At 44.9% G+C, this 23,707-nt stretch overlaps 1 protein-coding gene across 1 annotated transcript in view; it reads left to right on the top strand.

Annotated features, from left to right (window-relative positions):
- The first annotated feature begins 2,470 nt into the window (after window positions 1-2,470).
- The window catches only part of LOC106577638 (netrin-3), a 26,195-nt gene continuing 4,958 nt past the window's right edge, over window positions 2,471-23,707 (top strand). The window contains exons 1-5 of the mRNA XM_014155936.2: window positions 2,471-2,642; window positions 2,715-2,935; window positions 12,464-13,947; window positions 14,079-14,267; window positions 19,249-19,398. Coding sequence (XP_014011411.1) covers window positions 12,474-13,947; window positions 14,079-14,267; window positions 19,249-19,398 — 1,813 coding nt within the window. The 5' untranslated portion in view covers window positions 2,471-2,642; window positions 2,715-2,935; window positions 12,464-12,473. The remainder of the gene's footprint in view (window positions 2,643-2,714; window positions 2,936-12,463; window positions 13,948-14,078; window positions 14,268-19,248; window positions 19,399-23,707) is intronic.

The following is a 23,707-nucleotide window of genomic DNA, read 5'->3' as shown; positions in this document are numbered from 1 at the left end:
TCATGGTATGGGCAGCCATAAGCTACGGGCAACGAACACAGTTGCATTTTATCAATGGCAATTTCAATGCACAGAGATACCATGACGAGATCCTGAGGCCCATTGTACCATTCATCCGCCGCCATCACCAAATGTTTCAGCATGATATGTCACAAGGATCTGTACACAGTTCCTGGAAGAGGAAAATGTCCCAGTTCTTCCATGGCCCACATACTCACCAGACATGTCATCTATTGAGCATGTTTGGGATGCTCTGGATCGACGTGTACAACAGTGTGTTTCAGTTCCAGACAATATCCAATAACTTCGCACAACCATTGAAGAGGAGTGGTACAACATTCCACAGGCCACAATCAACAGCCTGATCAACACTATATGAAGGAGATACAGTGTGTCGTGCTGCATGAGGTAAATGATGGTCACACCAGATACTGACTGGATTTCTGATCAACGCCCCTACCTTTATTTAAGGTATCGGTGACCAACAGAGGCATATCTGTATTCCCAGTAATGTGCAATCGATAGATTAGGGCCTCGTGAATGTATTTCAATTGACTGAATTCCTAATATGAACTGTAACTCAGTAACATTTTTGAAGTTGTTGCACGTTGCGTTTATATTTTTGGTCAGTGTATATTTTCACCTTTGCGGACAAAGCCTCACTGCTCCATATGAAAGACAAGGTAACACATAATATTTACTCTGACCTTTGACCTTTTAAAGCTTTGATCTCCACCTTGACCTTTGATCCTTCAGTTCGGTGCCTAACAATATTTAGAATGCTGAAGATGAAAATTGAACGTACAGAGCTGACATGTTTCCATGTTTTACATGACAGTACAGACAGTACGGCCTTCATCTATATCTATACTTTGTTTTAACGTTACACTCTGCTGAATAAGTCTTTGGTAATGTTTTACTTTTTTTTCTGCAGGTCTTTATCCATTGCGGCACATCAATCTGCTCCCAGTCTGCTTCCAACACATGTGAATGGAACTGTCACAGACCGACTGGGTGGCTTCTAGCATTACATTGCTCTCTAGTTCTTCAATAGAAAATAACATAAGGGGCCGAGCAGCAGTCTCTTATCCCTGGTCTTAGAGAGCTACAGTTCATGCACGTTTTTGTTCTAGAATTTAAATACATGATTCAAATACTGCTGGGCTGTAACAAAAGCCTGCATACACTGTACTGTAACTCTCCAATACTAGGGTCGGTGCACATTGCTTTTTTGTGCTGTGGTGAAGCTGCTTGCAAGAAAATGTCACCAAATCACCTGAGTTTTATTACTGTCCCTCGTGTTTTTGTCTATTCCAGGACGTAATGTCTATGCAGCACCAGAGTTCTCCTCTGGGGATACTACTGTAGTCTCCAGTGGGTAGGTGATCCTCGCTGCCCCCTGACAGTACGAGCTCTGGTGACCTGGCCAGTAGGGTCATTGGGTCCTGTGTCCATATGGGAGCAACCCGGGGAGGAAGGTGACATGAGGAGGCTGCCAGGTTTGTGCTCTTCCTCCCCAGTTCCTGGTTCTCTCTGCTGTGGCATCATGGGACTGGCAGCATCTGCAGTTATACTGGTGTCATCTACTGGCAAGCTGGCCACAACATGAAGGTTCAGGAAACCAATAAAGGAGAATCACCTGCAGACAAAGACCTTGAATAAAAATGACTCTGTCCACAGTTGGGCTCTTGAAGCTTGTGTATGATTATTATCGGTGTTTGTTGTATGATGTCAAAACACTTTAAATGTGAAGTTTTCACAGGCAGCAAACCTCTGGAAATCGAAGTACATTTATTGTGAAATCTGTTCTGATTCTGTCAAGAACGATCATCATGTTTACTCTTATGATGAGGGGAAAGTCTGGCAAATATCACTGCCTCGTCTTGTTTAGGCTCCCTTTTTATTAGTTACATCAATCTACGTCTTGCTGCAGGGTGCAGATTTTGGCAGGACACCTGCTATTCTACCCTCTGACAGTATGACACACACACCTAATACAGATTTACTTTTAAAAAAAATCTTTATTGCTTTATAGCTTCTTTGTCTTTACAGCTTATGTCCCATGGACTTCTTTGCTTTATTAACCCAGCTGTCAAATAGAAGCAATGTTCCTCCTCAACCTAACTGGGAGCTCAAAACTGTATAGTGCGTCTTTAGTAGGTTACAAAACTCTGCCAAAATGTAATGGTGATGCACAATTGTACCATTTCTCCACTCAATGTATGTGATTGCTCTTGTCACCCTTCCAAGGATAGCATTTCTAAATAACTCCGAGTAACTACTTGAACACACACATACACACACACACACACACACACACCTGGGGAAACATTCCTCAAGAGAAGTCATCAATCAGTTTTATGGGGTTTCTCTGGGAAAGTTTCCTCCTCCTCTCTCAGTCACTCGCTTCTCCCTCCATCCCCCATCATTCATCCATTCTCTTTCTTTTATTTCCAGCTTTCCATCTGTGTCTGCTTTAGTTCATCTGCTACGTTAGCGTTACTCACTATACCGCATGTAAGAGCTATCCCCTTCTAGCCTACGTGGTTCAACGATTTTTTTCTTCCATTTTACGTTTGGAAAATGAGAACAAATATTGCGACGGGAGATTGAAGTCTACAAAAGCAATGATGAACATCAAGGTAATTGGGCCCACTTTGTCTTAATTATCTATCTGCAAATTCTCCGCCAGACTGACTTGCTCTGCACTGTAGTAGGGCACTGTGCAGATGTGAGTTGGAGTTGAGAGAAGCAGCGGCGTCTTGACGTCAGGACGGGACGCCCCTTACTGAGGCGGGCTGCAGCGAGTTGGATCCCCACTCCATGCGCACAGCACAGGGCGCCCGGATAACTGTCCACTTGTTGCGCCCCTATATTGATTAAGACCGCATGAGCCGCCACGAGCGAATGGAGATCAAACATTGAGACGCATATGGTGAGTGTTCTCATATTTTACATGTTTATGTGTAGCCTATATTTCTTTATTCGCTGTGGGTTCTTTCTGACGGAGGTTCGTAGACCTGTTTTAAATTTAGAATGGAAGGACTAGGCATTGACAAGTTGATCATTTGGACCCGGTGAGAGTGCCAAAGTTCGCGCTATAAGTACAGTATACTCAGTCACTTACTCTCCATGGGTGGCTACAACCCATTGCAGGCTTTATGTATCCAAATGATGATTTACACTTTCTTTTATTGAAGATTGATTTGATATAAACCTGTCGTCTTCATGGGAATATAGGCATATCTGAGCATAATATAGTATTATTGATAAATAAATGGAATAATTTAGCCTGAGACCATTTTCATTGGAATATTGTTTTATGATGGTAGCCTGTGGTTTATTTAATATCTTAATATCCTAATCTAAGGTAATAATTATTCTTGCGTGATTATGTTAATTAAATATTTGAAATCTAAAAAGCCTGTTGTATTAGTTGGGAGAGTTTCATTGTCAGAACTAAGATGGATTGAGAGTCATTTCAAGAGGCGCCTCAATATTTTTAGGACTAGCTGATATACAGTATAAGTCATAACAGTATAAGTCATGAAGTGGATGTTTGCAATTGTATTAATACGTTCATCATCACAAAAAATTAAAGTTATTGTCAGAACTGTTATTCTGTTTCGGGCTCTCCTTTATTTAGGTTTAAATCAAATTGAATTGAAATATAATAATAATAATAACAATAATAATAGACTAATCATTATTATTATTATATGACTAGGGCCTATCGTATTTCCCTCTTGAAAACAGCGATATGCCATTGGGCATGTGTGTTTCTACAGGGACAACAGCCATGATAAATAGCTTAAACTTATTTCGAGAAAATAACGAAAATTACGATTAAGTGTGTGATCAGAAAGATAATACCACTTAAATGCGTAGAATACAATATAAGCTTACATCAGGTTCTGTCTCTGCAAGATGAAGCAAATTGAGCATAATTACTGGAATGTGTAATTATAGACCATTTGGCGGCGCGCAGCAAGTGACCATGGATAAAAACAATCGTACTAAATTTGATAGACATTTGTATTAAATGAACCAATCCAACTATTTTTCTTCGAAGGGTGTTTCATTTATTACACCCATTTGTCTAAACCGGATGCACCCCAGGGTAAAACTCGGGTTTCAATTTATTGAATTAAGATTGGGGAACATTTATATAGCCAACAGTAGACTATTGCTCTTTTTCCTTAAATATTTTCCTTAAATAATCTCTATTACCTAGGTTGGTTATTCAATTATCATTCAATTTATTGATATAATAACAATAACAATAACTATACTACTAATAATAGGCTTAACAATTCGTGATTTATTGGTCAAAAAAAGGCTATTAAGTTATATTTTCTAATGAGATAAACGGTAATGTAGCTTTTTGCATGGTAATTCAAATTCCAAACGCATATTATTTTCTATCGAATTGTCTCCAACATGTTTCGTTAAACGAGTTCCAAGGTCAACACAGGCCCATACGCTGCATATATCTGTAGAGATTTCACCTTCGCCTCTTGTCGCCATGAAAAAATTTTCGAGGGGGATTTAATTAACATAACACAAATAGTCTACAATATGTTCATCTATTATCTTGTCATAATCTTCGCTCAATTGAATTTATATCAAACGGGATTTTGTAGGCCTAATTCTTCTTCTGCATGCTTTAAATAGGATTTAATAGGCATGTTCTAAATCTAAGTCAATGGGTGGTCAAAATATACTTTTCTAGGATTCTTATTGTCGTTTCTCTGTGGCCTGCAATTAATTATGAATTCCACAATGACATGTCTTCCACTTAGTAAAATGAGCTTCACTTTCATTTTAATTTCGCCCGAGGTTGTTTTTGGCATTACTTGAAGATGAAATCACGGACCATGATTTCATGTCCATCTGTTTTTCAATATCGACAATGAAGCGAAACGTCCATGGGTTTGCTTAGCGCATTGTCGACTTGTGTGATAGGTTCTAAACTAGCGTGGGACGAGAACCAGAGCGAAATTGAGCGAAATAGCCTCGCTTCCTTTAGGGCACATATGTCAAACTCATTCCACGGAGGGCCGAGTGTCTGTGGGTTTTCGCTCCACCCTTGTACTTGATTGATGAATTAAGGTCACTAATTAGTAAGGAACTCCCCTCACCTGGTTGTTTAGGTCTTAATTTAAATGAAAAAACTAAAACCCACAGACACTCGGCCTCTGTGGAATGAGTTTGACACCTCTGATTAAGGGCAGGGATGTCAAGCTCATTCCATGGAGGGCTTAGTGTCTGCTGTTTTTTTTTTTTTAGTTCCAATTAAGACCTTGAAAACCAGATGAGGGGAGTTCCTAATTAGTGACCTTACTTAATCAATCAAATACAAGGGAGGAGAGAAAACCCACACTCACTCGGCCCTCCGTGGAATGAGTTTGACATGTGCTTTAGGGCATACGTTCTCTTATTCGATCCCTGAAATATGTCCAAGCTGAGTTGTCTGGCCTGTTTTAAAAAGCTTTTCCCTTTATAAATCATCTTCGTGTCGTTCCATTTCCCTTCTTGACTTCAGGCCGAGGGGCGCCCATAGCAGGCGGCCGTTTGGCTGCGCGTTGGAGGTGCGAACCTGAGGGACAGGGCCTGCTAAAGATACGTGCAACAGCGGCGATAATCCATTTTGTGCGTGCTGTCAGTTGCACCTCCTCACCGCCCCACTAAAATTAGATTATTACACCTAAAACAGTGCTGCTGGAATCTGCTCCGTGTGGAATAACACCCTGTGTTTGAGCGGACAGGAATGCTGTTTGGGAATACAGGGAGAATACATTGCATTTCTCTTCTCCTTGTCTCTATGCTGCGTTATGTTTCAGACGGGCTAAGGACAATTGGAAATGAACAAAGGTGTTACTTGTCAGATGTGATCGCGATAACATGCCCAAGCAGGTGTCCGGTTCAGTTTCACAGTGAGAGGTTCGTGTATCAGTGTGTATTTAGAGCTCATTAATGTATCGAACAGGCCTTAGTCCAGGGTGCATATTGTTATATGCTCTTGAAAGAAGTCATCCACTGTGGACCAGAGTTGTTTGAACATGACTTAATTTCTATCAGGCCTACACTTCTTAGCCTGTTCTTTTCATTTCCTCGTGGTATTTAAAATGTACCTTTATTTAACTAGGTTAGTCAGTTAAGAACAAATTCCTATTTTCAATGACAGCCTAGGGGTTAACTGCCTTGTTCAGGGACAGAAAGACAGATTTGTACCTTGTCGGCTGGGGGATTTGAACTTGCAACCTTTCAGTTACAAGCCCAATGCTCTAACCACTAGGCTACCCTGCCACCCCAATAAACCACTTCCTTTACCCGTTTGGATTAGCTATGTAGCCAGTTTAATATAAGCGCATCAGACAACCATATCGAATATTGCACAATAACGAATTAACAAAGCCTACTGTTTACAAAGCACACTGTCTCCTCTGCCTCCATCTTGCATGTTGTGTTCTATGGTCGTGCTGAGGCTGCGCAATAGCTGGGTAGTGCTCTACACTGCTGCCCATGACAAGGAATGTTAAAGTGTGTGAGACAGGCCAAATCCAGCTCATTTTCTCCAGATACACAGCCCCAAAAGACACAGATTTAGACCGCAGAGTGGAACGGAGGCAAGGGGAGCTGACAGATAGCAGAAGGCATCATCTTCCTTGCCCACTTCTGCCTATGTTCCCTCTTAATGACATCATATTCTCAATTTATTAGCCCTTATTCCTTCACCCACAGTACACCACTTAGCCCTCTCCAAATCCCCCTCCTATCCCTCTGGCCTCCTATTCTCTTTAATATGTCAACGTCTTACTCTCGTATCCTCCACTTATTCCCTACTTTTATCACCTTCTTACACGTTTCTAACCACCCTCTTACATCCATATTACCACCCTCTATAATGATATCCCTCTCTCAGTGCCCTTATGCTCTCTGTGTCTTACCCCACTTCTTTCACCCCTATAGCCACGCTCATAAGCCTCTCTTACAGCCTGGTATCCAATCTCATCTCTCCCTTAGTACCCCTAGTATACCTTCTTATTATCCGAACCCCAAAGCACAACCTCCCCACACGTTGACAGAACAGACAGTAGCAAAGCATTTTAAACAATTGGTGGAAGTGGCAGGATTTTACAGAGCAGACTGTTGGAACCCAAAGTGCTACTTTGAATCTCCTCACACCTTTGACCTTATGACAACTCATTGAACTCATAAGTATAAAGGAACGAACGATTATACAAAGTGTCTTAGAGCAGATTTCTACTGAAGGCTTAGTGTGAGAACATGAGCAGAAGGCTCTCCTGTTAGTTAACTCCCACCATGTTCGACTATGCTGTAAACATGGCCCAGGTTGTCATCCAGTATTTTTCCAGGCCTTCGCCAGCCGAGCACAGCTGAGCACACTGACCGCTGCTGCTTTGAAAGACCATGCATACTGCCTCCCTCCAGAGACATCACTGACCTTACTTAAACACTATTCGCTTATGTAAGGTTTTTGAAAAGTTACATAATCGAAAGCCTTGCTGACAAATCGTTTTGATACTTTAGTATACACAGTATATGATGCAAGCGTGAAATAGTATTCAATGTCCGTGATCGGTTCATATTTACTCTGGAAAACCGTTATTTATGTGATTCTCCATGATAAGTTATTGTAATGGATATGACTATTAATTGCCCAAATAATGGCAACACTTGAGTAAATGGGGGATACAAACTATATTGAAAGGAGGGGCTTCAACACAGGTGTGGTTCCTGAGTTAATTAAGCAATTAACATCACATCATGCTTAGGATCATGTATAAAAGTGCTGGGCAGGCCATTATTTTGACTACCATGGCTATGCCCCCATAGAATGAAAATGCCCCCATCCACAGGGCACTAGTGGTCACTGAATGGTGTCATGACCATGAAAACAATACAGTTGAAGTTGGAAGTTTACATACACTTAGGTTGGAGTCATTAAAACTCGTTTTTCAACCACTCCACAAATTTCTTGTTAACAAACTATAGTTTTTGGCAAGTCAATTATGACATCTACTTTGTGCACGACACTAGTAATTCTTCCAACAATTGTTTACAGAGATTATTTCACTTATAATTCACTGTATCACAATTCCAGTGGGTCAGACGTTTACATACACTAAGTTGACTGTGCCTTTAAACAGCTTGGAAAATTCCAGAAAATGATGTCATTGCTTTAGAAGCTTCTAATAGGCTAATTGACATAATTTGAGTCAATAGGAGGTTTACCTGTGGATGTATTTCAAGGCCTACCTTCACACTCAGTGCCTTTTTGCTTTACGTCATGGGAAAATCAAAAGAAATCAGCCAAGACCTCCGAAAAAAATTGTAGACCTACACAAATCTGGTTAATCCTTGGGAGCAATTTCCAAATGCCTGAAGGTACCACGTTCATCTATACAAACAATAGTACACAAGTATAAGCACCGTGGGACCACGCAGCCATCATACCGCTCAGGAAGGAGACGAGTTCTGTCTCCTAGAGATTAATGTACTTTGGTGTGAAAAGTGCAAATCAATCCCAGAACAACAGCAAAGGACCTTGTGAAGATGCTGGAGGAAACAGGTACAAAAGTATCTATATCCACAGTAAAACGAGTCCTATATCGACATAACCTGAAAGGCCGCTCAGCAAGGAAGAAGCCACTGCTCCAAAACCGCCATAAAAAAAGCCAGACTACGGTTTGCACGTGCACATGGGGACAAAGATCGTACTTTTTGGAGAAGTGTCCTCTGGTCTGATGAAACAAAAATACAACTGTTTGGCCATAATGACCATTGTTATGTTTGGAGGAAAAAGGAGGAGGCTTGCAAGCCGAAGAAAACCATCCCAACCGTGAAGCACGGGGGTGGCAGCATCATGTTGTGGGGGTGCTTTGCTGCAGGAGGGACTGGTGCACTTTATAAAATATATGGCATCATGAGGGAGGAAAATGATGTGGGTATATTGAAACAACATCTCAAGACATCAGTCACAAATGGGTCTTCCAAATGGACAATTACCATAAGCAAACTTCCACAATTGTGGCAAAATGGCTTAAGGACAACAAAGTCAAGATATTGGAGTGGCCATCACAAAGCCCTGACCTCAATCCTATAGAACATTTTTGGGCAGAACTGAAAAAGCGTGTGTGAGCAAGGAGGCCTACAAACCTGACTCAGTTGCACCAGCTCTGTCAGGAGGAAGGGGCCAAAATTCACCCAACTTATTGTGGGAAGCTTGTGGAAGGCTACCCAAAACGTTTGACCCAAGTTAAACAATTTAAAGGCAATGCTACCAAATACTAATTGAGAGTATGTAAACTTCTGACCCACTGGGAATGTGATGAAATAAATAAATCATTCTCTCTACTAATATTCTGACATTTCACATTCTTATAATAAAGTGGTGGTCCTAAATAACCTAAGACAGGGAATTTTTACCAGGATTAAATGTCAGAAATTATGAAAAACTGAGTTTAAATGTATTTGGCTAAGGTGTATGTAAACTTCCGACTTCAACTGTGTAAACCATATGCAATGGCCGTCTTAGTCACCAAATCTCAACTCAGTTGAACACTTATTGGAGATTCTGGAGCTGCGCCTAAGACAGCGTTTTCCATCAACAAAACAACAAATTATGGATTTTTTTGTGGAAGAATGGTGTCTCATCCTTCCAATAGGGTTCCACTTCCAGACACTTGTAGAATCTCTGCCAAAGTACATCGAAGCTGTTCTGGCCCGTGGTGCCCCAACGCCCCATTAAGACACTTTATGATGGTGTTTCCTTTATTTTGTCAGTTACTTCTATGTTGTACAATATTTTGGGATATGAATGTTTTTCCTGTCTTCTTCTCGTCTTTAAAGCTCTATTAAAGAGGAATGCCACTCATCCACCGTGTTCTTCCGACATGCTGGGTGTGTGAATTTATGGAAAGTGACTGAGAAAAAACATTGAAACAATATCTGGTGGCTGGGTTACATTCCAGGTGCCAGACTGGCGATCTGGTATCGGAGCGGAGGGGGATGAGGGGGGTAAGGGTCTGGATTTGGCCTGGGGGCACAGAGAATGGTGAGGCGCACTTTAAAGAGCCCTGTGCTGAGTGCTCCTCTCTGAAAAGCTTCCCTCCATCATGTAGTTTGTTATGGGGGCTATGCTTAATTGGTGGTAATGTTACCGAGAAAGACGAGTGCAAATAACGTCATGGGGAATAGCAAACAACCCCCTCGCCTCTGTATCCTAACACCCCTTAACCCCTTACGCCCCTACCCACCAACAGCAATCTTGTCTGAATTTCTCAGACATTCCCCCATCACCACAACCCCTTTTTAAGAATCATTCCATGAATTCCCCTAACCCACCACCCCACCACCATCTTTACCTCCTTATACCATCTCTTCCCCTGATTATACTGTACCAGACATCCCCTCTCCCCATCTCGCCTTCCGCTTCTCCCCTCGAGCGAAACCCTCCACCCTGACGCCAATATGAGACCTAATTAATCAGTCGATCAATTAATGAGGCTCGGTTTTTAGCGGGCTGTTCGGGTTCCCAACGGGGCATGTTGCAACACGTGTGGAATGCTCAAGGGGTGCACACCGGACCCCAGGAATGCGTCAGAGCAGGACAGGGGCTGCAGTCGGACCACTCGTCACCTCAGCCGCCGGTCGTGGCGTTTCCAATAACGACACCCCAAAACATAGCCGCCCGATATACCTGACAAGCCTCATCATCCACCCGATCCCACAGAGCCAGGTTGGGACAGTCTGCTTTTTTGTGGGACTCGCAGGGAATCATAACACGTTTTGGTAGGGTGACTTGAGGAATAACTTCCGTTGTAGTCCTAAGAGAAGCCTCAAGTTTCGGGCTGTGGTTTAACTGGCCCTGGGTGGCTCCCAACCATTTTTTCTATCCTCTATCCTCTCCTATGGGGTTGGTTTATACAGCCCCACTGACTGCACTGTTAGTGTCAAACGCTTGTTAGGACATCGTCAATCAAGACGCAGTTAGAGATATTCCCAGAATATGGTGCATGTGAGATATATATATATATATATATATATATATATATATATATATATATATATAGAGAGAGAGAGAGAGAGAGAGAGAGAGAGAGAGAGAGAGAGAGAGAGAGAGAGAGAGAGAGAGAGAGAGAGAGAGAGAGAGAGAGAGAGAGAGAGAAAATGCAATGACAGTAGAGAGGGAATGAGTAAAAGGGGAGGAGGGAAAGAGCGAGACAGACACTGCATAGCAGAGATACATTTACAGAGAAATAGAGGAGGGCCTGGAAAAGTATTGGATCCTAACAATCTGTGTCTTTGTAAATTGCTTGGTGTGAAGTGTTGGATAGGAGTCTTGCTTGCTTGCCCCCAGCCTATCCGTCTGTCTATAAAACCGCAAAGTTTGTTGTAGATCATGTTGGCAGGAAAGTAGACGCATTGTTCGCCCATGTCTGCAGGCGCAAATGAAGTAACCTTCTCTGGTATCACTATCAATTCTTGGCAGACAAATACATTTAACACATCACCAGCCGTTTTAGGAGGGAAGGGAATCTGTTCACACTAAGGACATACACAAGTCCGTGTTTGTCTTCTCACAGGAAGTGACTGTACAGGGGTTTAAGCTGAACACACATTTCTCGCGTTCTCTTCTATAAATCTTTCCCTCCATCTTCCACACTAAGCTCCATCTCTCCTTCCTTCCCCTCTCTTTGTCTTTCTTTCTCACACCCTCTCTCTCTCTCTCTCCTTCCATTTCTCTCCACACTTTGGGCTCCAAAACTCGGGTTCCTGCCCATGTACGTTGAGTAGAGTGGAGTGGAGCAGAGCGGCAGGAGAAGGATTTAAAAGGAGGACCATAAAGATGATGGATGCTGCCCAGCTTGTGTTTTCAGACCCAGCTGTTTTTTGTCATCCCGTACAGACCCGCTGGTTTTCTGTATGCTTTCATCCATCTCATCCACACATTCATCCACTCTTTATACGCTCTCATCCATCCACTCGTCCACTCTGCATACGCTCTTCACTTTGTACACGCTTTTATCCATACACTCAAGCACGACTTATGGGCTGGGTTTCTATACACTCTCATCCATACACTCATCCACTCGGTATATGCTTTCATCCTTACACTCATCCGCTCTTTATGGGACAAGATAATAGGTTTTTAAAGACTGTCGTGGGTAGAGAAATAGGCCTGTTTAAGGGTGGAGGTAGATTTGGTTGGATTGTATGAGGGATATGAGGGATACGAGGGATGTTAAAATGTTCATGGTGGTGCTGCGAGCTGGTGTGTTTTCAATAAAGGCACAGGTGGTCTCTCTACCTCAGACGGCCCCTCCCTTTGGCTCCAACCGCAAGTCATATAAATCCATCAATATATTTTCCTTTTATGATTTCACCCCGTCGCTTTATCCCCTAAAATTGTTAATTTTTGTATTTTCTCCCACAGGCTCGATGACATGATGTTCCTGTCCTTCTTCCCTCTCCCCTCCTTGGCCCTCCCTTTTCTCCTACTTCTCCTCACTTTCCTCCCTCCTTCCCTCCTTTCCCCTTCCCTCTCTCACTCCCCTCTGAGCTGGACCTCACCCCATGACCCCTGCTACCACTTGGATGGGCGTCCGCGACACTGCCTGTCGGAATTCATCAATGCCGCCCATGGTGTCCCTGTCAGTACCGCCCACTCCCTCCGAGGACCCCCCGACCAGAAAGCGGTTAACGTCAGCTCCCTCACGGACCTCCACAACCCCCACAACTTGACCTGCTGGACGGCCCAGGCGGGAGGCCTCGACGGCGGGGACTGGGTCCTCACCCTTCCCCTGGGTCGACGCTTCGAGGTCACCTACATCAGCCTGCAGTTCTGCCAGCAGGGGGAGCCGTCAGACCCCGTCTCCTTATCCGTGCTCAAGTCTATGGACCACGGGCGCACCTGGAGGCCCATGCAGCACTACTCCAGCGACTGCCCCGGGAAGTTTGGGCTCCAGGCCCAGACGGTAGCCCAGACCAGGCACCAGGAGACGGAGCCTCTGTGCTCAGACCCCCGGCCCCTGCAGAGGCACCGGGGAGGCATGTTGCTGGCCTTCTCCACCCTGGATGGAAGACCCTCCTCTCCAGACTTTGACTACAGCCCCACCTTGCAGGACTGGGTGACGGCCACGGACATACGGTTAGTGTTCCACGAGGTGACCCAGTCCCAGCAGACCAAGGTGGGGAGTTCGGAGGGGAAAAGGGGTGAGGTCGGTTGGGGGGAGGGAGCGGGTGGGGGTGTTCTGAGGTGGAGGGCAGGGTCGAAGAACGAGGCTGTGGTGGGTCAGGTGGATAAGGTGAATGGGGACAACAATAAATGGGGGTTTGTGGAGAAGGAGAGAAAAAAGGCAGAAAAACGAAAGAGGAACGGAGGAGGATATAACAAAGGGTCGGGGGATCGGGGAGAGGACGGACACAACGTGACACGGAAGGAGTCAGAAGGAGACATTACGGAAATAGACATCTCCAAAAGAGGAAACGGAAAAGGAAAAGGGCGTGGCCATGAGAGGGAGGGGGGCCACCATTGGAGTCCATGTCAGGAAGGCAGCATCTGTGGTTGGACAATCGACAGCAAGCAGGAGAGAATCAACAAGGGGCGGGAACTTAGGAGGAGGAGGAACAACCAACAGAACTCTAAAGTGAGAGCGAATCGGAATCTTGAGCTGGCTCCTCCCTCTCCATTGATCTCCGCCCCCCCTGTCCGGCCCGCCCTGGCCCTTTCCGACCTGCAGGTGGGGGGCAGATGTAAGTGTAACGGACATGCCTCTCGGTGTCGTCGTGATGATGCGGGCCGGGCGGTGTGTGTGTGTGAGCACCACACAGCAGGGGCGGACTGCGATGTTTGTGAGGACTTCTACTACGACAGGCCCTGGCAACGAGCCACGCCCAGTCAGCCACAACCGTGCGTCTGTGAGTCACACCCCCCATTACTGTGTCTGTGTGTGCGTGTGTGTATGTATGTGTGCAAATTGGATCATGGATGTTAACTTTACTGCCTTTACTGAAATTCATTTATTCCCTCCCTCCCTCCCTCCCTCCAGCGTGTGAGTGTAACAGCCACTCCTCTAAGTGTCGGTTCAGCATGGAGGTGTTCCAGCAGTCGGGCCGGCGCAGCGGGGGAGTATGTCTGAAGTGTCGGCATCACACAGCGGGGCGTCACTGCCAGTACTGCCAGAACGGATACACCCGAGACCACAGCAAGCCCCCCACCCATCGCAAGACCTGCCAACGTCAGTCAGAGAGAGGGAGGGAGAGAGTGTGTGTGTTTATGTGTGCGCGTGTGCGTGCACATTAAAGCGGTTGTGCCTGTATTAAGTCGCACCGACCAGCTGTGTATCTTATCCATGCAGAGATCAGTGTGTGTCCAAGTGTGTGCGCATCTGCATCTGTTAGGATATCTGTTTCTCTTTGTGCATCTGCTAGTCTACAAGGTATGCCTACATGTGTCTGTGTTCCAGCCTCCTCCACGGTGTTTATGAGGTAGTTACATTGTGACAGAGGACAGTTATTTCTGTATGCCAGTCGACTGGATTTCGTGTTCATGTTGTTACCACTGGCTGGAATCCACCCTGACATTTGACCTTTGACTGGTCACATGTTCTAAGTGACTGTGACACTCTGGCATGCTTTTGGGGCGGTTGACCGAAGTCCTAATATAACTACTGTTAATGGAGCGAGGTCATGCACATGACACATGCAGGTGCGCGTGTGTGTGATTGAGCGTGTGTGTCGTGCAAGTGCGAGGGGGTTGCAGTTATAGCAATATTGGAGTAATGTAAATAGATAGACTAGAATGAGATATTTTAGCCGTGGTGCCAGTCTCTTTCAGCTTTTTATTTTTGAAATATTTTGTTGTTGTTGTTTCAGTTTTTTTAGGTAAATATATATAGTCTCTTTCAGCTCTTGCCAACTCCTTATGGAATTGTCATGTCACATTTGACTTGAGTAACAAGGAGTTGGCAAGAGAGCAGCAACAGACTAGCATCCAGGCCATAAATACACTCCCCCTGTGTGTCTGTAACGATCGTCGTGCAGGAAGGAAGAAGTGGACCAAGGCGCAGCTGGGAGCGAACTCATGTTATTTATTACAGACTGAAATAACACGGTCAAAACAGAGCATAAACGTATCGCTACTGCTCCAACAAAAAGAGACAACAACCCACAAACATCGTGGGGGGAAAAGGAACTTAAATATGATTCCCCAATCAGAGGCAACTAGCGACAGCTGTCTCTGATTGGGAATCTACAGAACCCAACATAGAAATACGCCCCAAAGCAAGGCTATACCAAAAACATAGAAAATAAACTATAGAAATGCCACACCCTGACCAAAATAGAAGAGTTCACCTGGTCAGGGCGTGACAGTACCCCCCCTCCAACGGTGCGTACTCCCGGCGCACCAACCTAAAGTCTATTAGGGGGGGGGACCCGGGTGGGCGCCTCACCCTCGGTGGAGGCTCTGGCCCCGGGCGTGTTTTTCCCCCTGCCTCCACCCTAGCCCTACCCCTCTGGCCCGGACTGGACCACGGTGGAGCGGCATGCTCAGGCTCCGGAGCGGAGCCGCCGACCGGAACAGGACTGGTCACCGGTGGACCGGACACAGGCCGTGCCGGACTGTGGACACGCGCCGTGGGCCTGGTGCGGGGAGCAGGGACGGGCCGGACTGGACTGGGGACGCGCACCACTAACCTGGTGCGGGGAGCAGGGATGGGCCGGACAGGACTGGGGATACGCACCACTGGCTTGGTGCGGGGAGCAGGGACGGGCCGGACAGGACTGGGGACACGCACCACTAACCTGATGCGGGGAGCAGGGACGGGCCGGACTGGACTGGGGACACGCACCACTGGCTTGGTGCGGGGAGCAGGGACGGGCCGGACTGGGGACACGCACCACCGGCTTGGTGCGGGGAGCCGGGATGGGCCGGACAGGACTGTGGACACGCACCACTAACCTGGTGCGGGGAGCAGGGACGGGCCGGACAGGACTGGGGACACGCACCACTGGCTTGGTGCGGGGAGCAGGGACGGGCCGGACTGGGGACACGCACCACCGGCTTGGTGCGGGGAGCCGGGATGGGCCGGACAGGACTGTGGACACGCACCACTAACCTGGTGCGGGGAGCAGGGACGGGCCGGACAGGACTGGGGGCACACACCACTGGCTTGGTGCGGGGAGCAGGGACGGGCCGGACTGGACTGGGGACGCGCACCACTAACCTGGTGCGGGGAGCAGGGACGGGCCGGACTGGACTGGGGGCACACACCACTGGCTTGGTGCGGGGAGCAGGGACGGGCCGGACTGGGGGCACACACCGGCGACACAGTGCGCATAAGCGGCGCCGGATATCCTGGACCGAGGAGGCGCACTGGAGGTCTGGAGTGCACAGCTGACATCAGCAGTTCTGGCTCAACACCCACCTTAGCCTGGCAAGTGTGGAGCGCTGGCACAGAACGCACTGGGCTGTGTAGCCGTACCGGAGACACAGTGCGCGTCCTCGGCGCAGGATACATCGGACCGAGAAGGGGCACCGGAGGCCAGGAGCGCTGAGCCGGCACAACACGTCCTAGCTGAACACTCCCCCTAGCCCGGCAAATGTGGGGCGCTGGCACAGAGCGCACTGGGCTGTGCAGGCGCACTGGCGATACCGTGCGCACCTCTGCTACCCAAGGCTCTTCCTCCACGCTGTCCCTACGCAGGTCCTCCAGGACCTGCCACATCTCTGCCTCCTCCTTCGCCGTTATCCCCCACGAGAGCAGTGGTCTGGGCTCTTCCTCTGCCCTTCCGGACCACCCCATTAGCCCCCCCACAAAATTTTCTTGGGGGTGTCTTCCGGGCCTTCTCGACCGCCGCCTGCGACTCCTTCCACCGGCTGGCATCACCTCCTCGACCTGGGAATCCTTCCGCCAGGGTCCTTTCCCCGACATGATCTCCTCCCAGGTCCAGAACTCCTTTCCCTCGCGAGCCCAACTCTCGCGCTCCTTTTCCTCCCGCTGCTTGGTCCTGGTTTGGTGGGTTGTTCTGTAACGATCGTCGTGCAGGAAGGAAGAAGTGGACCAAGGCGCAGCTGGGAGCGAACTCATGTTATTTATTACAGACTGAAATAACACGGTCAAAACAGAGCATAAACGTATCGCTACTGCTCCAAATAAAAGAGACAACAACCCACAAACATCGTGGGGGGAAAAGGAACTTAAATATGATTCCCCAATCAGAGGCAACTAGCGACAGCTGTCTCTGATTGGGAATCTACAGAACCCAACATAGAAATATGCCCCAAAGCAAGGCTATACCAAAAACATAGAAAATAAACTATAGAAATGCCACACCCTGACCAAAATAGAAGAGTTCACCTGGTCAGGGCGTGACAGTGTCTGTGGACAGTGCAGCTAGCATTTTATTGTATTTGATGGTATTTTCATACATATCGGTTTTACCGTTTAGAAATGAAAGAACTTTATGTATCTGGTTCCCCCATTTGAAGATGTCAAAAATATTTGATACACTTATAGTGTATCAAAAGTGTAATATTTAGTCCCATATTCCTTACACACAGTGACTACATCAAGCTTATGACTTTACAAACGTGTTGGATTCATTCACAGCTTGTTTTGGTTGTTTTGGATTGTCTTTTGCCCAATAGGAAGTGAATGATGAATAATGTATTGTGTCCTTTTGGGGTCCCTTTTATTGTAAGTAAGAAAAGAAGAGGCTTCTGAACTGGTCTACATTAATGTAGGTAGCATCCACAGATGATCATGAATAAGCATTACAGATAATCATGAATGAATTGATGAATTGTGAATGATCAAACATTTGAAAGTTACAGAGCGATAAAGATCACCCCCCCCACCCCCACCCAAAAAATGCTAATCTCTACCGGTAATGGTGAGAGGTTAGCGTGTTTGGTTGTAGCCTCTGTAACTTTCTCACTCATCATTATTCATGATTCATTTACGATTTTTCTTAACCATGGCATTATCAGGATTCATTTAGAAATGTTACGAAAAATCATATCTTATTCCAGTCATTATTCACCATTCAGTGACTTTTTTCAAAACATACTTTAATACACTCTAAGTGAATTTTGTCAAAATACTTATGACATCTTCAAATGGGGGGACTAGATACATAAAGTGCTTTCATTTCTAAACGGTAAAGCATATGTGCAGGTGAAAGCTATGATTCATTATTGATGTCACTTGTTAAATCTACTTCAATCAGTGTAGATGAAGGGGAGGAGACTGGTTAAAGAAGGATTTTTAAGCATTGAGACAATTGAGACATGGATTGTATATATGTGCCATTCAGAGGGTGAATAGGAAAGACAAAATATTTAAGTGCCTTTGAACAGGGTATGGTAGTAGGTGCCAGGCGCACCGGTTTGTATCAAGAACTGCAACTCTGCTGGGTTTTTCACGCTCAGCAGTTTCCCGTGTGCATCAAGAATGGTCCACCAGCCAAAGGACATCAAGCCAACTTGACACAACTGTGGGAAACATTGGAGTCAACACGGGCCAACAGGCCCCGACAAATTGAGGCTGTTCTGAGGGAAAGTGTTCTGAATGTTTTGTACACTCAGTGTATTTGAGCCAAATAGATTTGTAACTTATGGAAGTTACATTAGCACTATTTATGTGTCATAATATTATGTGATTTAATCATCAATGATAGATAAATGAACCATGTTTATTTGATTAATGTTCCGGCCAAGTCAACCGTTTTCCGAGCCTTAGTGACCTGCCCTCAGAGCTAATTACTTAAAGGTGTTTGAAGTATCTGTAAGGGTTTGTTTAAACTACATTACTGGAGGAAAAACAGACCTACTAGAGAATGGCTTCCTCTTTCTATCTGTGCCCTTTCGATGACCCCAACTCTGCCTTTCTCCCTCCTTCCTTCTAAACTGCTTTGTCATTCATCCTTTTACATCCCATTTCCATGTTTGCTTTGTCCATGGTATCATTATTTTCACTCCTATCTAAAATTCATATTTCTGTCGTCTTTAATCTGTCTTCCCTCCATCGTTCCCTCTCTCTGTGCTTGTCATCTCTCTCTCCCTCGCTCCTTTTCTTCTCTCTCTCTCTCTTTCCCTCTTGTACATTCATAGAAGCTTTATTAGGAGCAATCAAATGTTATTAATACAATACTCTTTACTATGTGACATTAACCTTCTCTCTCCTCCCATCCCTCCATCTTCTCCTGCTCTCTCAGCGTGTCAGTGTCACCCTATGGGTGCTGTGGGTCTCTGGTGTAACCAGACATCGGGACAGTGTCTGTGTCGGGATGGCGTGATGGGACTGAGATGCAACCGCTGCGCCCCTGGTTACAAACAGGGGCACTCCCCACTCCGCCCCTGCATCCGTAAGTCTACTTTACCAAACTACTCTGTCTGGAAACTGTCCTCCATGTTGGAGCCAAACTTCTAATGACAATAACATTCTCATGGGGATTTTTGAAAGAATGTGATTGTCCTGGAGCTTTGGAATCAAAATGGTACCCGTGTTATTACATGGTTCTCAGTTTATGTGGACTGGCCAACTAAGCCCAACTACAGAGTTTCATAGTCACTTGAGTCATACTCCTGTGCAGGGGCTGTGGCAGTCACAAAATGTTATTAGCTGGTGATTGTCAAGCAAAAAACTGTTGGTCTCATGGCACCCCAATGGTGGAACAAGCTCCCTCACGACGCCAGGACAGCGGCGTCAATCACCACCTTCCGGAGACACCTGAAACCCCACCTCTTTAAGGAATACCTAGGATAGGATAAAGTAATCCTTCTAACCCCCCCCCTTAAAAGATTTAGATGCACTATTGTAAAGTGGTTGTTCCACTGGATATCATAAGGTGAATGCACCAATTTGTAAGTCGCTCTGGATAAGAGCGTCTGCTAAATGACTTAAATGTAAATGTAATTGACCGTTAATTAACAAAAACACATTTAGCATCTCCTGGCTTCCGCACATAGCCTACAAGCCACTGATGCAGACCTTTGGGACATCTACATTTTACTCTAATAAATCCATAATCCACCTTCACAATAAATCGATTATTTATTTTAGACAGTTCGAAAGAAACATGATAGGAAGAAAATGTAGTCTATTTCAGAAGAACAGAATAGCATACTCTGAGATGTCCTTATGTTAGGTCCCGATCTGGGCTACATTAGTTCATTTAGAAAACAAGATTTGGTTAGAAATTCCGTGCCATTATTTTATATTATTTTATAGTATGAAAAATACAATTGAACAAAGCTGAATAAAATAGAAAGGATATTTTCTCCAAATGATTTGAGGGAGTGCGCACATGTGGCTATTCTGTGTTGAGCAGTTAAAAAAAGAAATAGGTACTCCTGTACGCTTATTTTGGAGTTATTCATTTAACTTTAGTTGCTCTACAAATGTTGGGCTATATGTTTTTATTTTTAATACATTGTGAGGCTGCAGGATGTGACTCTAATGATGATTTGAAAAAAGTTGCTTGAAAGGCATGAGCTCTGCTTTGTTTATTGTGCAGGCTGTACACTCTTCATTCACAATTTGAATTCATTTCCCAGCGGGATTCCCTTTGTGTGGCAGTAATGCACCTTAAAAAACTCCATGCCAGGTTTTCCGAGTGGCACAGCGGTCTAAGGCACTATGACACTACATCGCAGTGTTGCGGCGTCACTACAGCCTTGGGTTTGATCCCAGGCTGTGACATTACCGGCCGTGACCGGGAGTCCCATAGGGCGGCGCACAATTGGCCTTGCGTCGTCTGAGTTAGGGTTTGGCCGGGGGAGCTTTACTTGGCTCATCGTGCTCTAGTGACTCCTTGTGACAGTCCGGGCGCCTGCAGGCTGATTTTGGTCGTCAGTTGAACAGTGTTTCCTCTGACACATTGGTGTGGGTGACTTATGAGTTAAGCGAGCGGGTGTTAAGAAGCGCGGTTTGGCGGTTCATGTTTCGATGGACACATGACTCGACCGTTGCCTCTCCTGAGCCCATTGGGGAGTTGCAGAGATGAGACAAGATCTTATCACAAGGGATTAAAAAATACCATAAATACATTCCTTTTGCGGTCAGTGGCCGTTGTTCCCTTCTCCCTGAGTGCTGCATGCTCAGAAACATCTCTCACTCACATGGCTCTCCATCACGTGATCAGGTCTTTCTCACGGGCTACAAGTGAAGACAGACACTTCGGGGACGCAAATGCGGGCGTACTTATCCAATTCCGAGGTGCATATTGAAGATATTGGAAGAACTGTCCACATTTACTTTTCATCAGCCAACAAGATGAGTAGGCCTAACAAACAGCAAAAGCAATTACCTATGTCAATCTATTATTCCCCATATTAAAAAAGCTGAGCTATTCTATACTGTGCGAGAAATAAATATTCCAAACATATTCTGGGACAGTTGTGGGATGCAATAGATCTCAAATTAATACAAAACTAGCATAAAAAAAAGTTTATATGCAATGAGGCAACAGATCAGAACATTTACCGTAAAATGTAATAAACTATTAGGCTAATTCTTCACATTAAAAGCGTAGCAATGGCACACGGCAGTAGGCTATAAGTGTGAATGTTCCATTAGTGGGAAAACACCATTATAAAAAGTGACCGCAAATGTTATTATGAATGTAATACTTTCATTATAAAGGTGCATTTTTATGGTGAAAATGATCTTCCCCAAACGTAAAACTCACTCGCTGCGTATGTATTCCAGTTAGGATCTACACCCCTTGTAAAGCCAATTAATGTGCTTCATTTTAAGAAGTTATTTGGCCACTTTAGTTGTGATACAAACCTTATCAAAACATATAGGCCTATGGGCTAGGCTACATGAGGTGTGCGACTCTGATTAGAAAAAGTAGCAAAAACAAGGCATTGTTCTTGCCTTAAGTTGGGCATCATTCACAAGTGATAATATATAATGCACAAGTGATAGGCTAATATTGTCACCCATCAGACTATTCTTGATTTAATCTTGTCTTTACATATACTAAATAATATATGTGTGAAATTTATTTTGATTTAAAATGGACCATTATCATGCACCTGGCTCAAAAAAAATACATGTCATCTATGCACTTAAATAGCGAATGGAGGACGCTTTTCCCGTGGTTCATTTTCATGCCAGCCAGGTAGGCTAAACTCCTGTTGTAAAGAGAAGCAATGTGCTTAATATTAGGAAGTTGAGAAATAAATATAGTAGGCCCAGCCTATGGAAAACTGATAGGATCCTCCTCTTTTTAATAGACGCCATCAAAACTCTGTTTTCTCTCACAATTGCATAGCCTATAGAAATGTTGCGCAACATGAGCTCTTGGGCTCTCATGAAGTGTTTGATTAGATTTTCAATTACATTTGCATTGATGTCAGAGTGATTAGAGGGATAATACAGTGCTGAGTAACAAGCAGTTTGGTAGGCTACTAATGACCATCAGCAGCATCAGAGCTTGGAGAAGCCTAATTACCATGACTAAACGATAATGCCTTCATGACTCGTGACTGCCGGTGTAGCGGTAATATGGTCACCGCAACAGCTCTTGGTCCCCTCGATTTTTAAAAACAGGTTTTAAATGCTAATTTCCAGTGACTTCTGAGAAAAGGATACAGACAAATCTTAACTTACAAATGGGCAAATTTACAAGGCTAAGGGGCATTGCAGAGGGGCATTTACTCTGGTACAGTCTAATCAGTCTTATTTTTAATTTTTTTTAATTTTTATTAGGGCCATGGCCATTCATGCTGTACTGAATACCAATGTGACTGTTAAGTGGATATATTCAGTTAAACAACCGTTTTGTACTCTGATTCACACTATTATAGATCATAAGTCTATGAACTTTCTAGGCTTGGAGAGGCTTTCTCACTATCTTACCCATTTGTTTGGGGCCTCTCGCGCTCTCCCTCTCTGCCTGTCTGTCTGTTCATGGTTGTCAGTCTCCTGCCATGCTCATGGTAGCACCAAACAAAGTCTTAGCACATGGAGCACACCTTCATGACCCATAATCACTGTGATGAAGTCAATAACATTTTGCTGCAGTGGGCTAAATCAGGGTCACACAGAGTGTTTCTTGGTAGTCTTAAACAAATCTACTTTGAAACAGAAGTATACATCTCACACACATGGTTATGGGCTTACAAAGAAGAAGACACCTGTACCATGTCAGATATAGAGTTGAAATGTATTCCATTTTGAGTTTCCATCCCAATACTACACTTTATATACATCACAGAAGACGGAAATATAACAAAACTATTTTACATAGAAACACCGGGGCTTTTGGCAGGTTTTTTGAAATAATGTTTATTAACGATGAAATTCTGAAAAACATGAATATCATTCCACCCATGAGGCCACTAGAGGGCGATTTGGTCGTCTGACTGCAGGAAAGGGCTACTGACATCTAATCTGAAAACACTCAAATTCATGCGCTAGAATGCCAGGGGTGGTGTATGGGCAGTTGCCAATAACTTTTTTATCTTCTTGACTGGTGGCGCATCCATTGCTAACTTGCTGACCCTATGATGAAGACTAAGACAGTGATTGTGCAAATAATTCTGTAGCTAGCAAGTATTCTTGGCTTCAGAACATACACTATCAGTTTTTCACACAGCCAGAACTACCCAGCATTAGCTAGTTAGATAAAACCTGACAAAGCTAAAAATGACTAAACTGTAAAT

This window comes from Salmo salar, chromosome ssa18 (assembly GCF_905237065.1).
Source record: "Salmo salar chromosome ssa18, Ssal_v3.1, whole genome shotgun sequence".
Lineage (NCBI taxonomy): Eukaryota > Metazoa > Chordata > Actinopteri > Salmoniformes > Salmonidae > Salmo > Salmo salar.
This window is presented reverse-complemented; position numbering and strand designations above follow the sequence as displayed.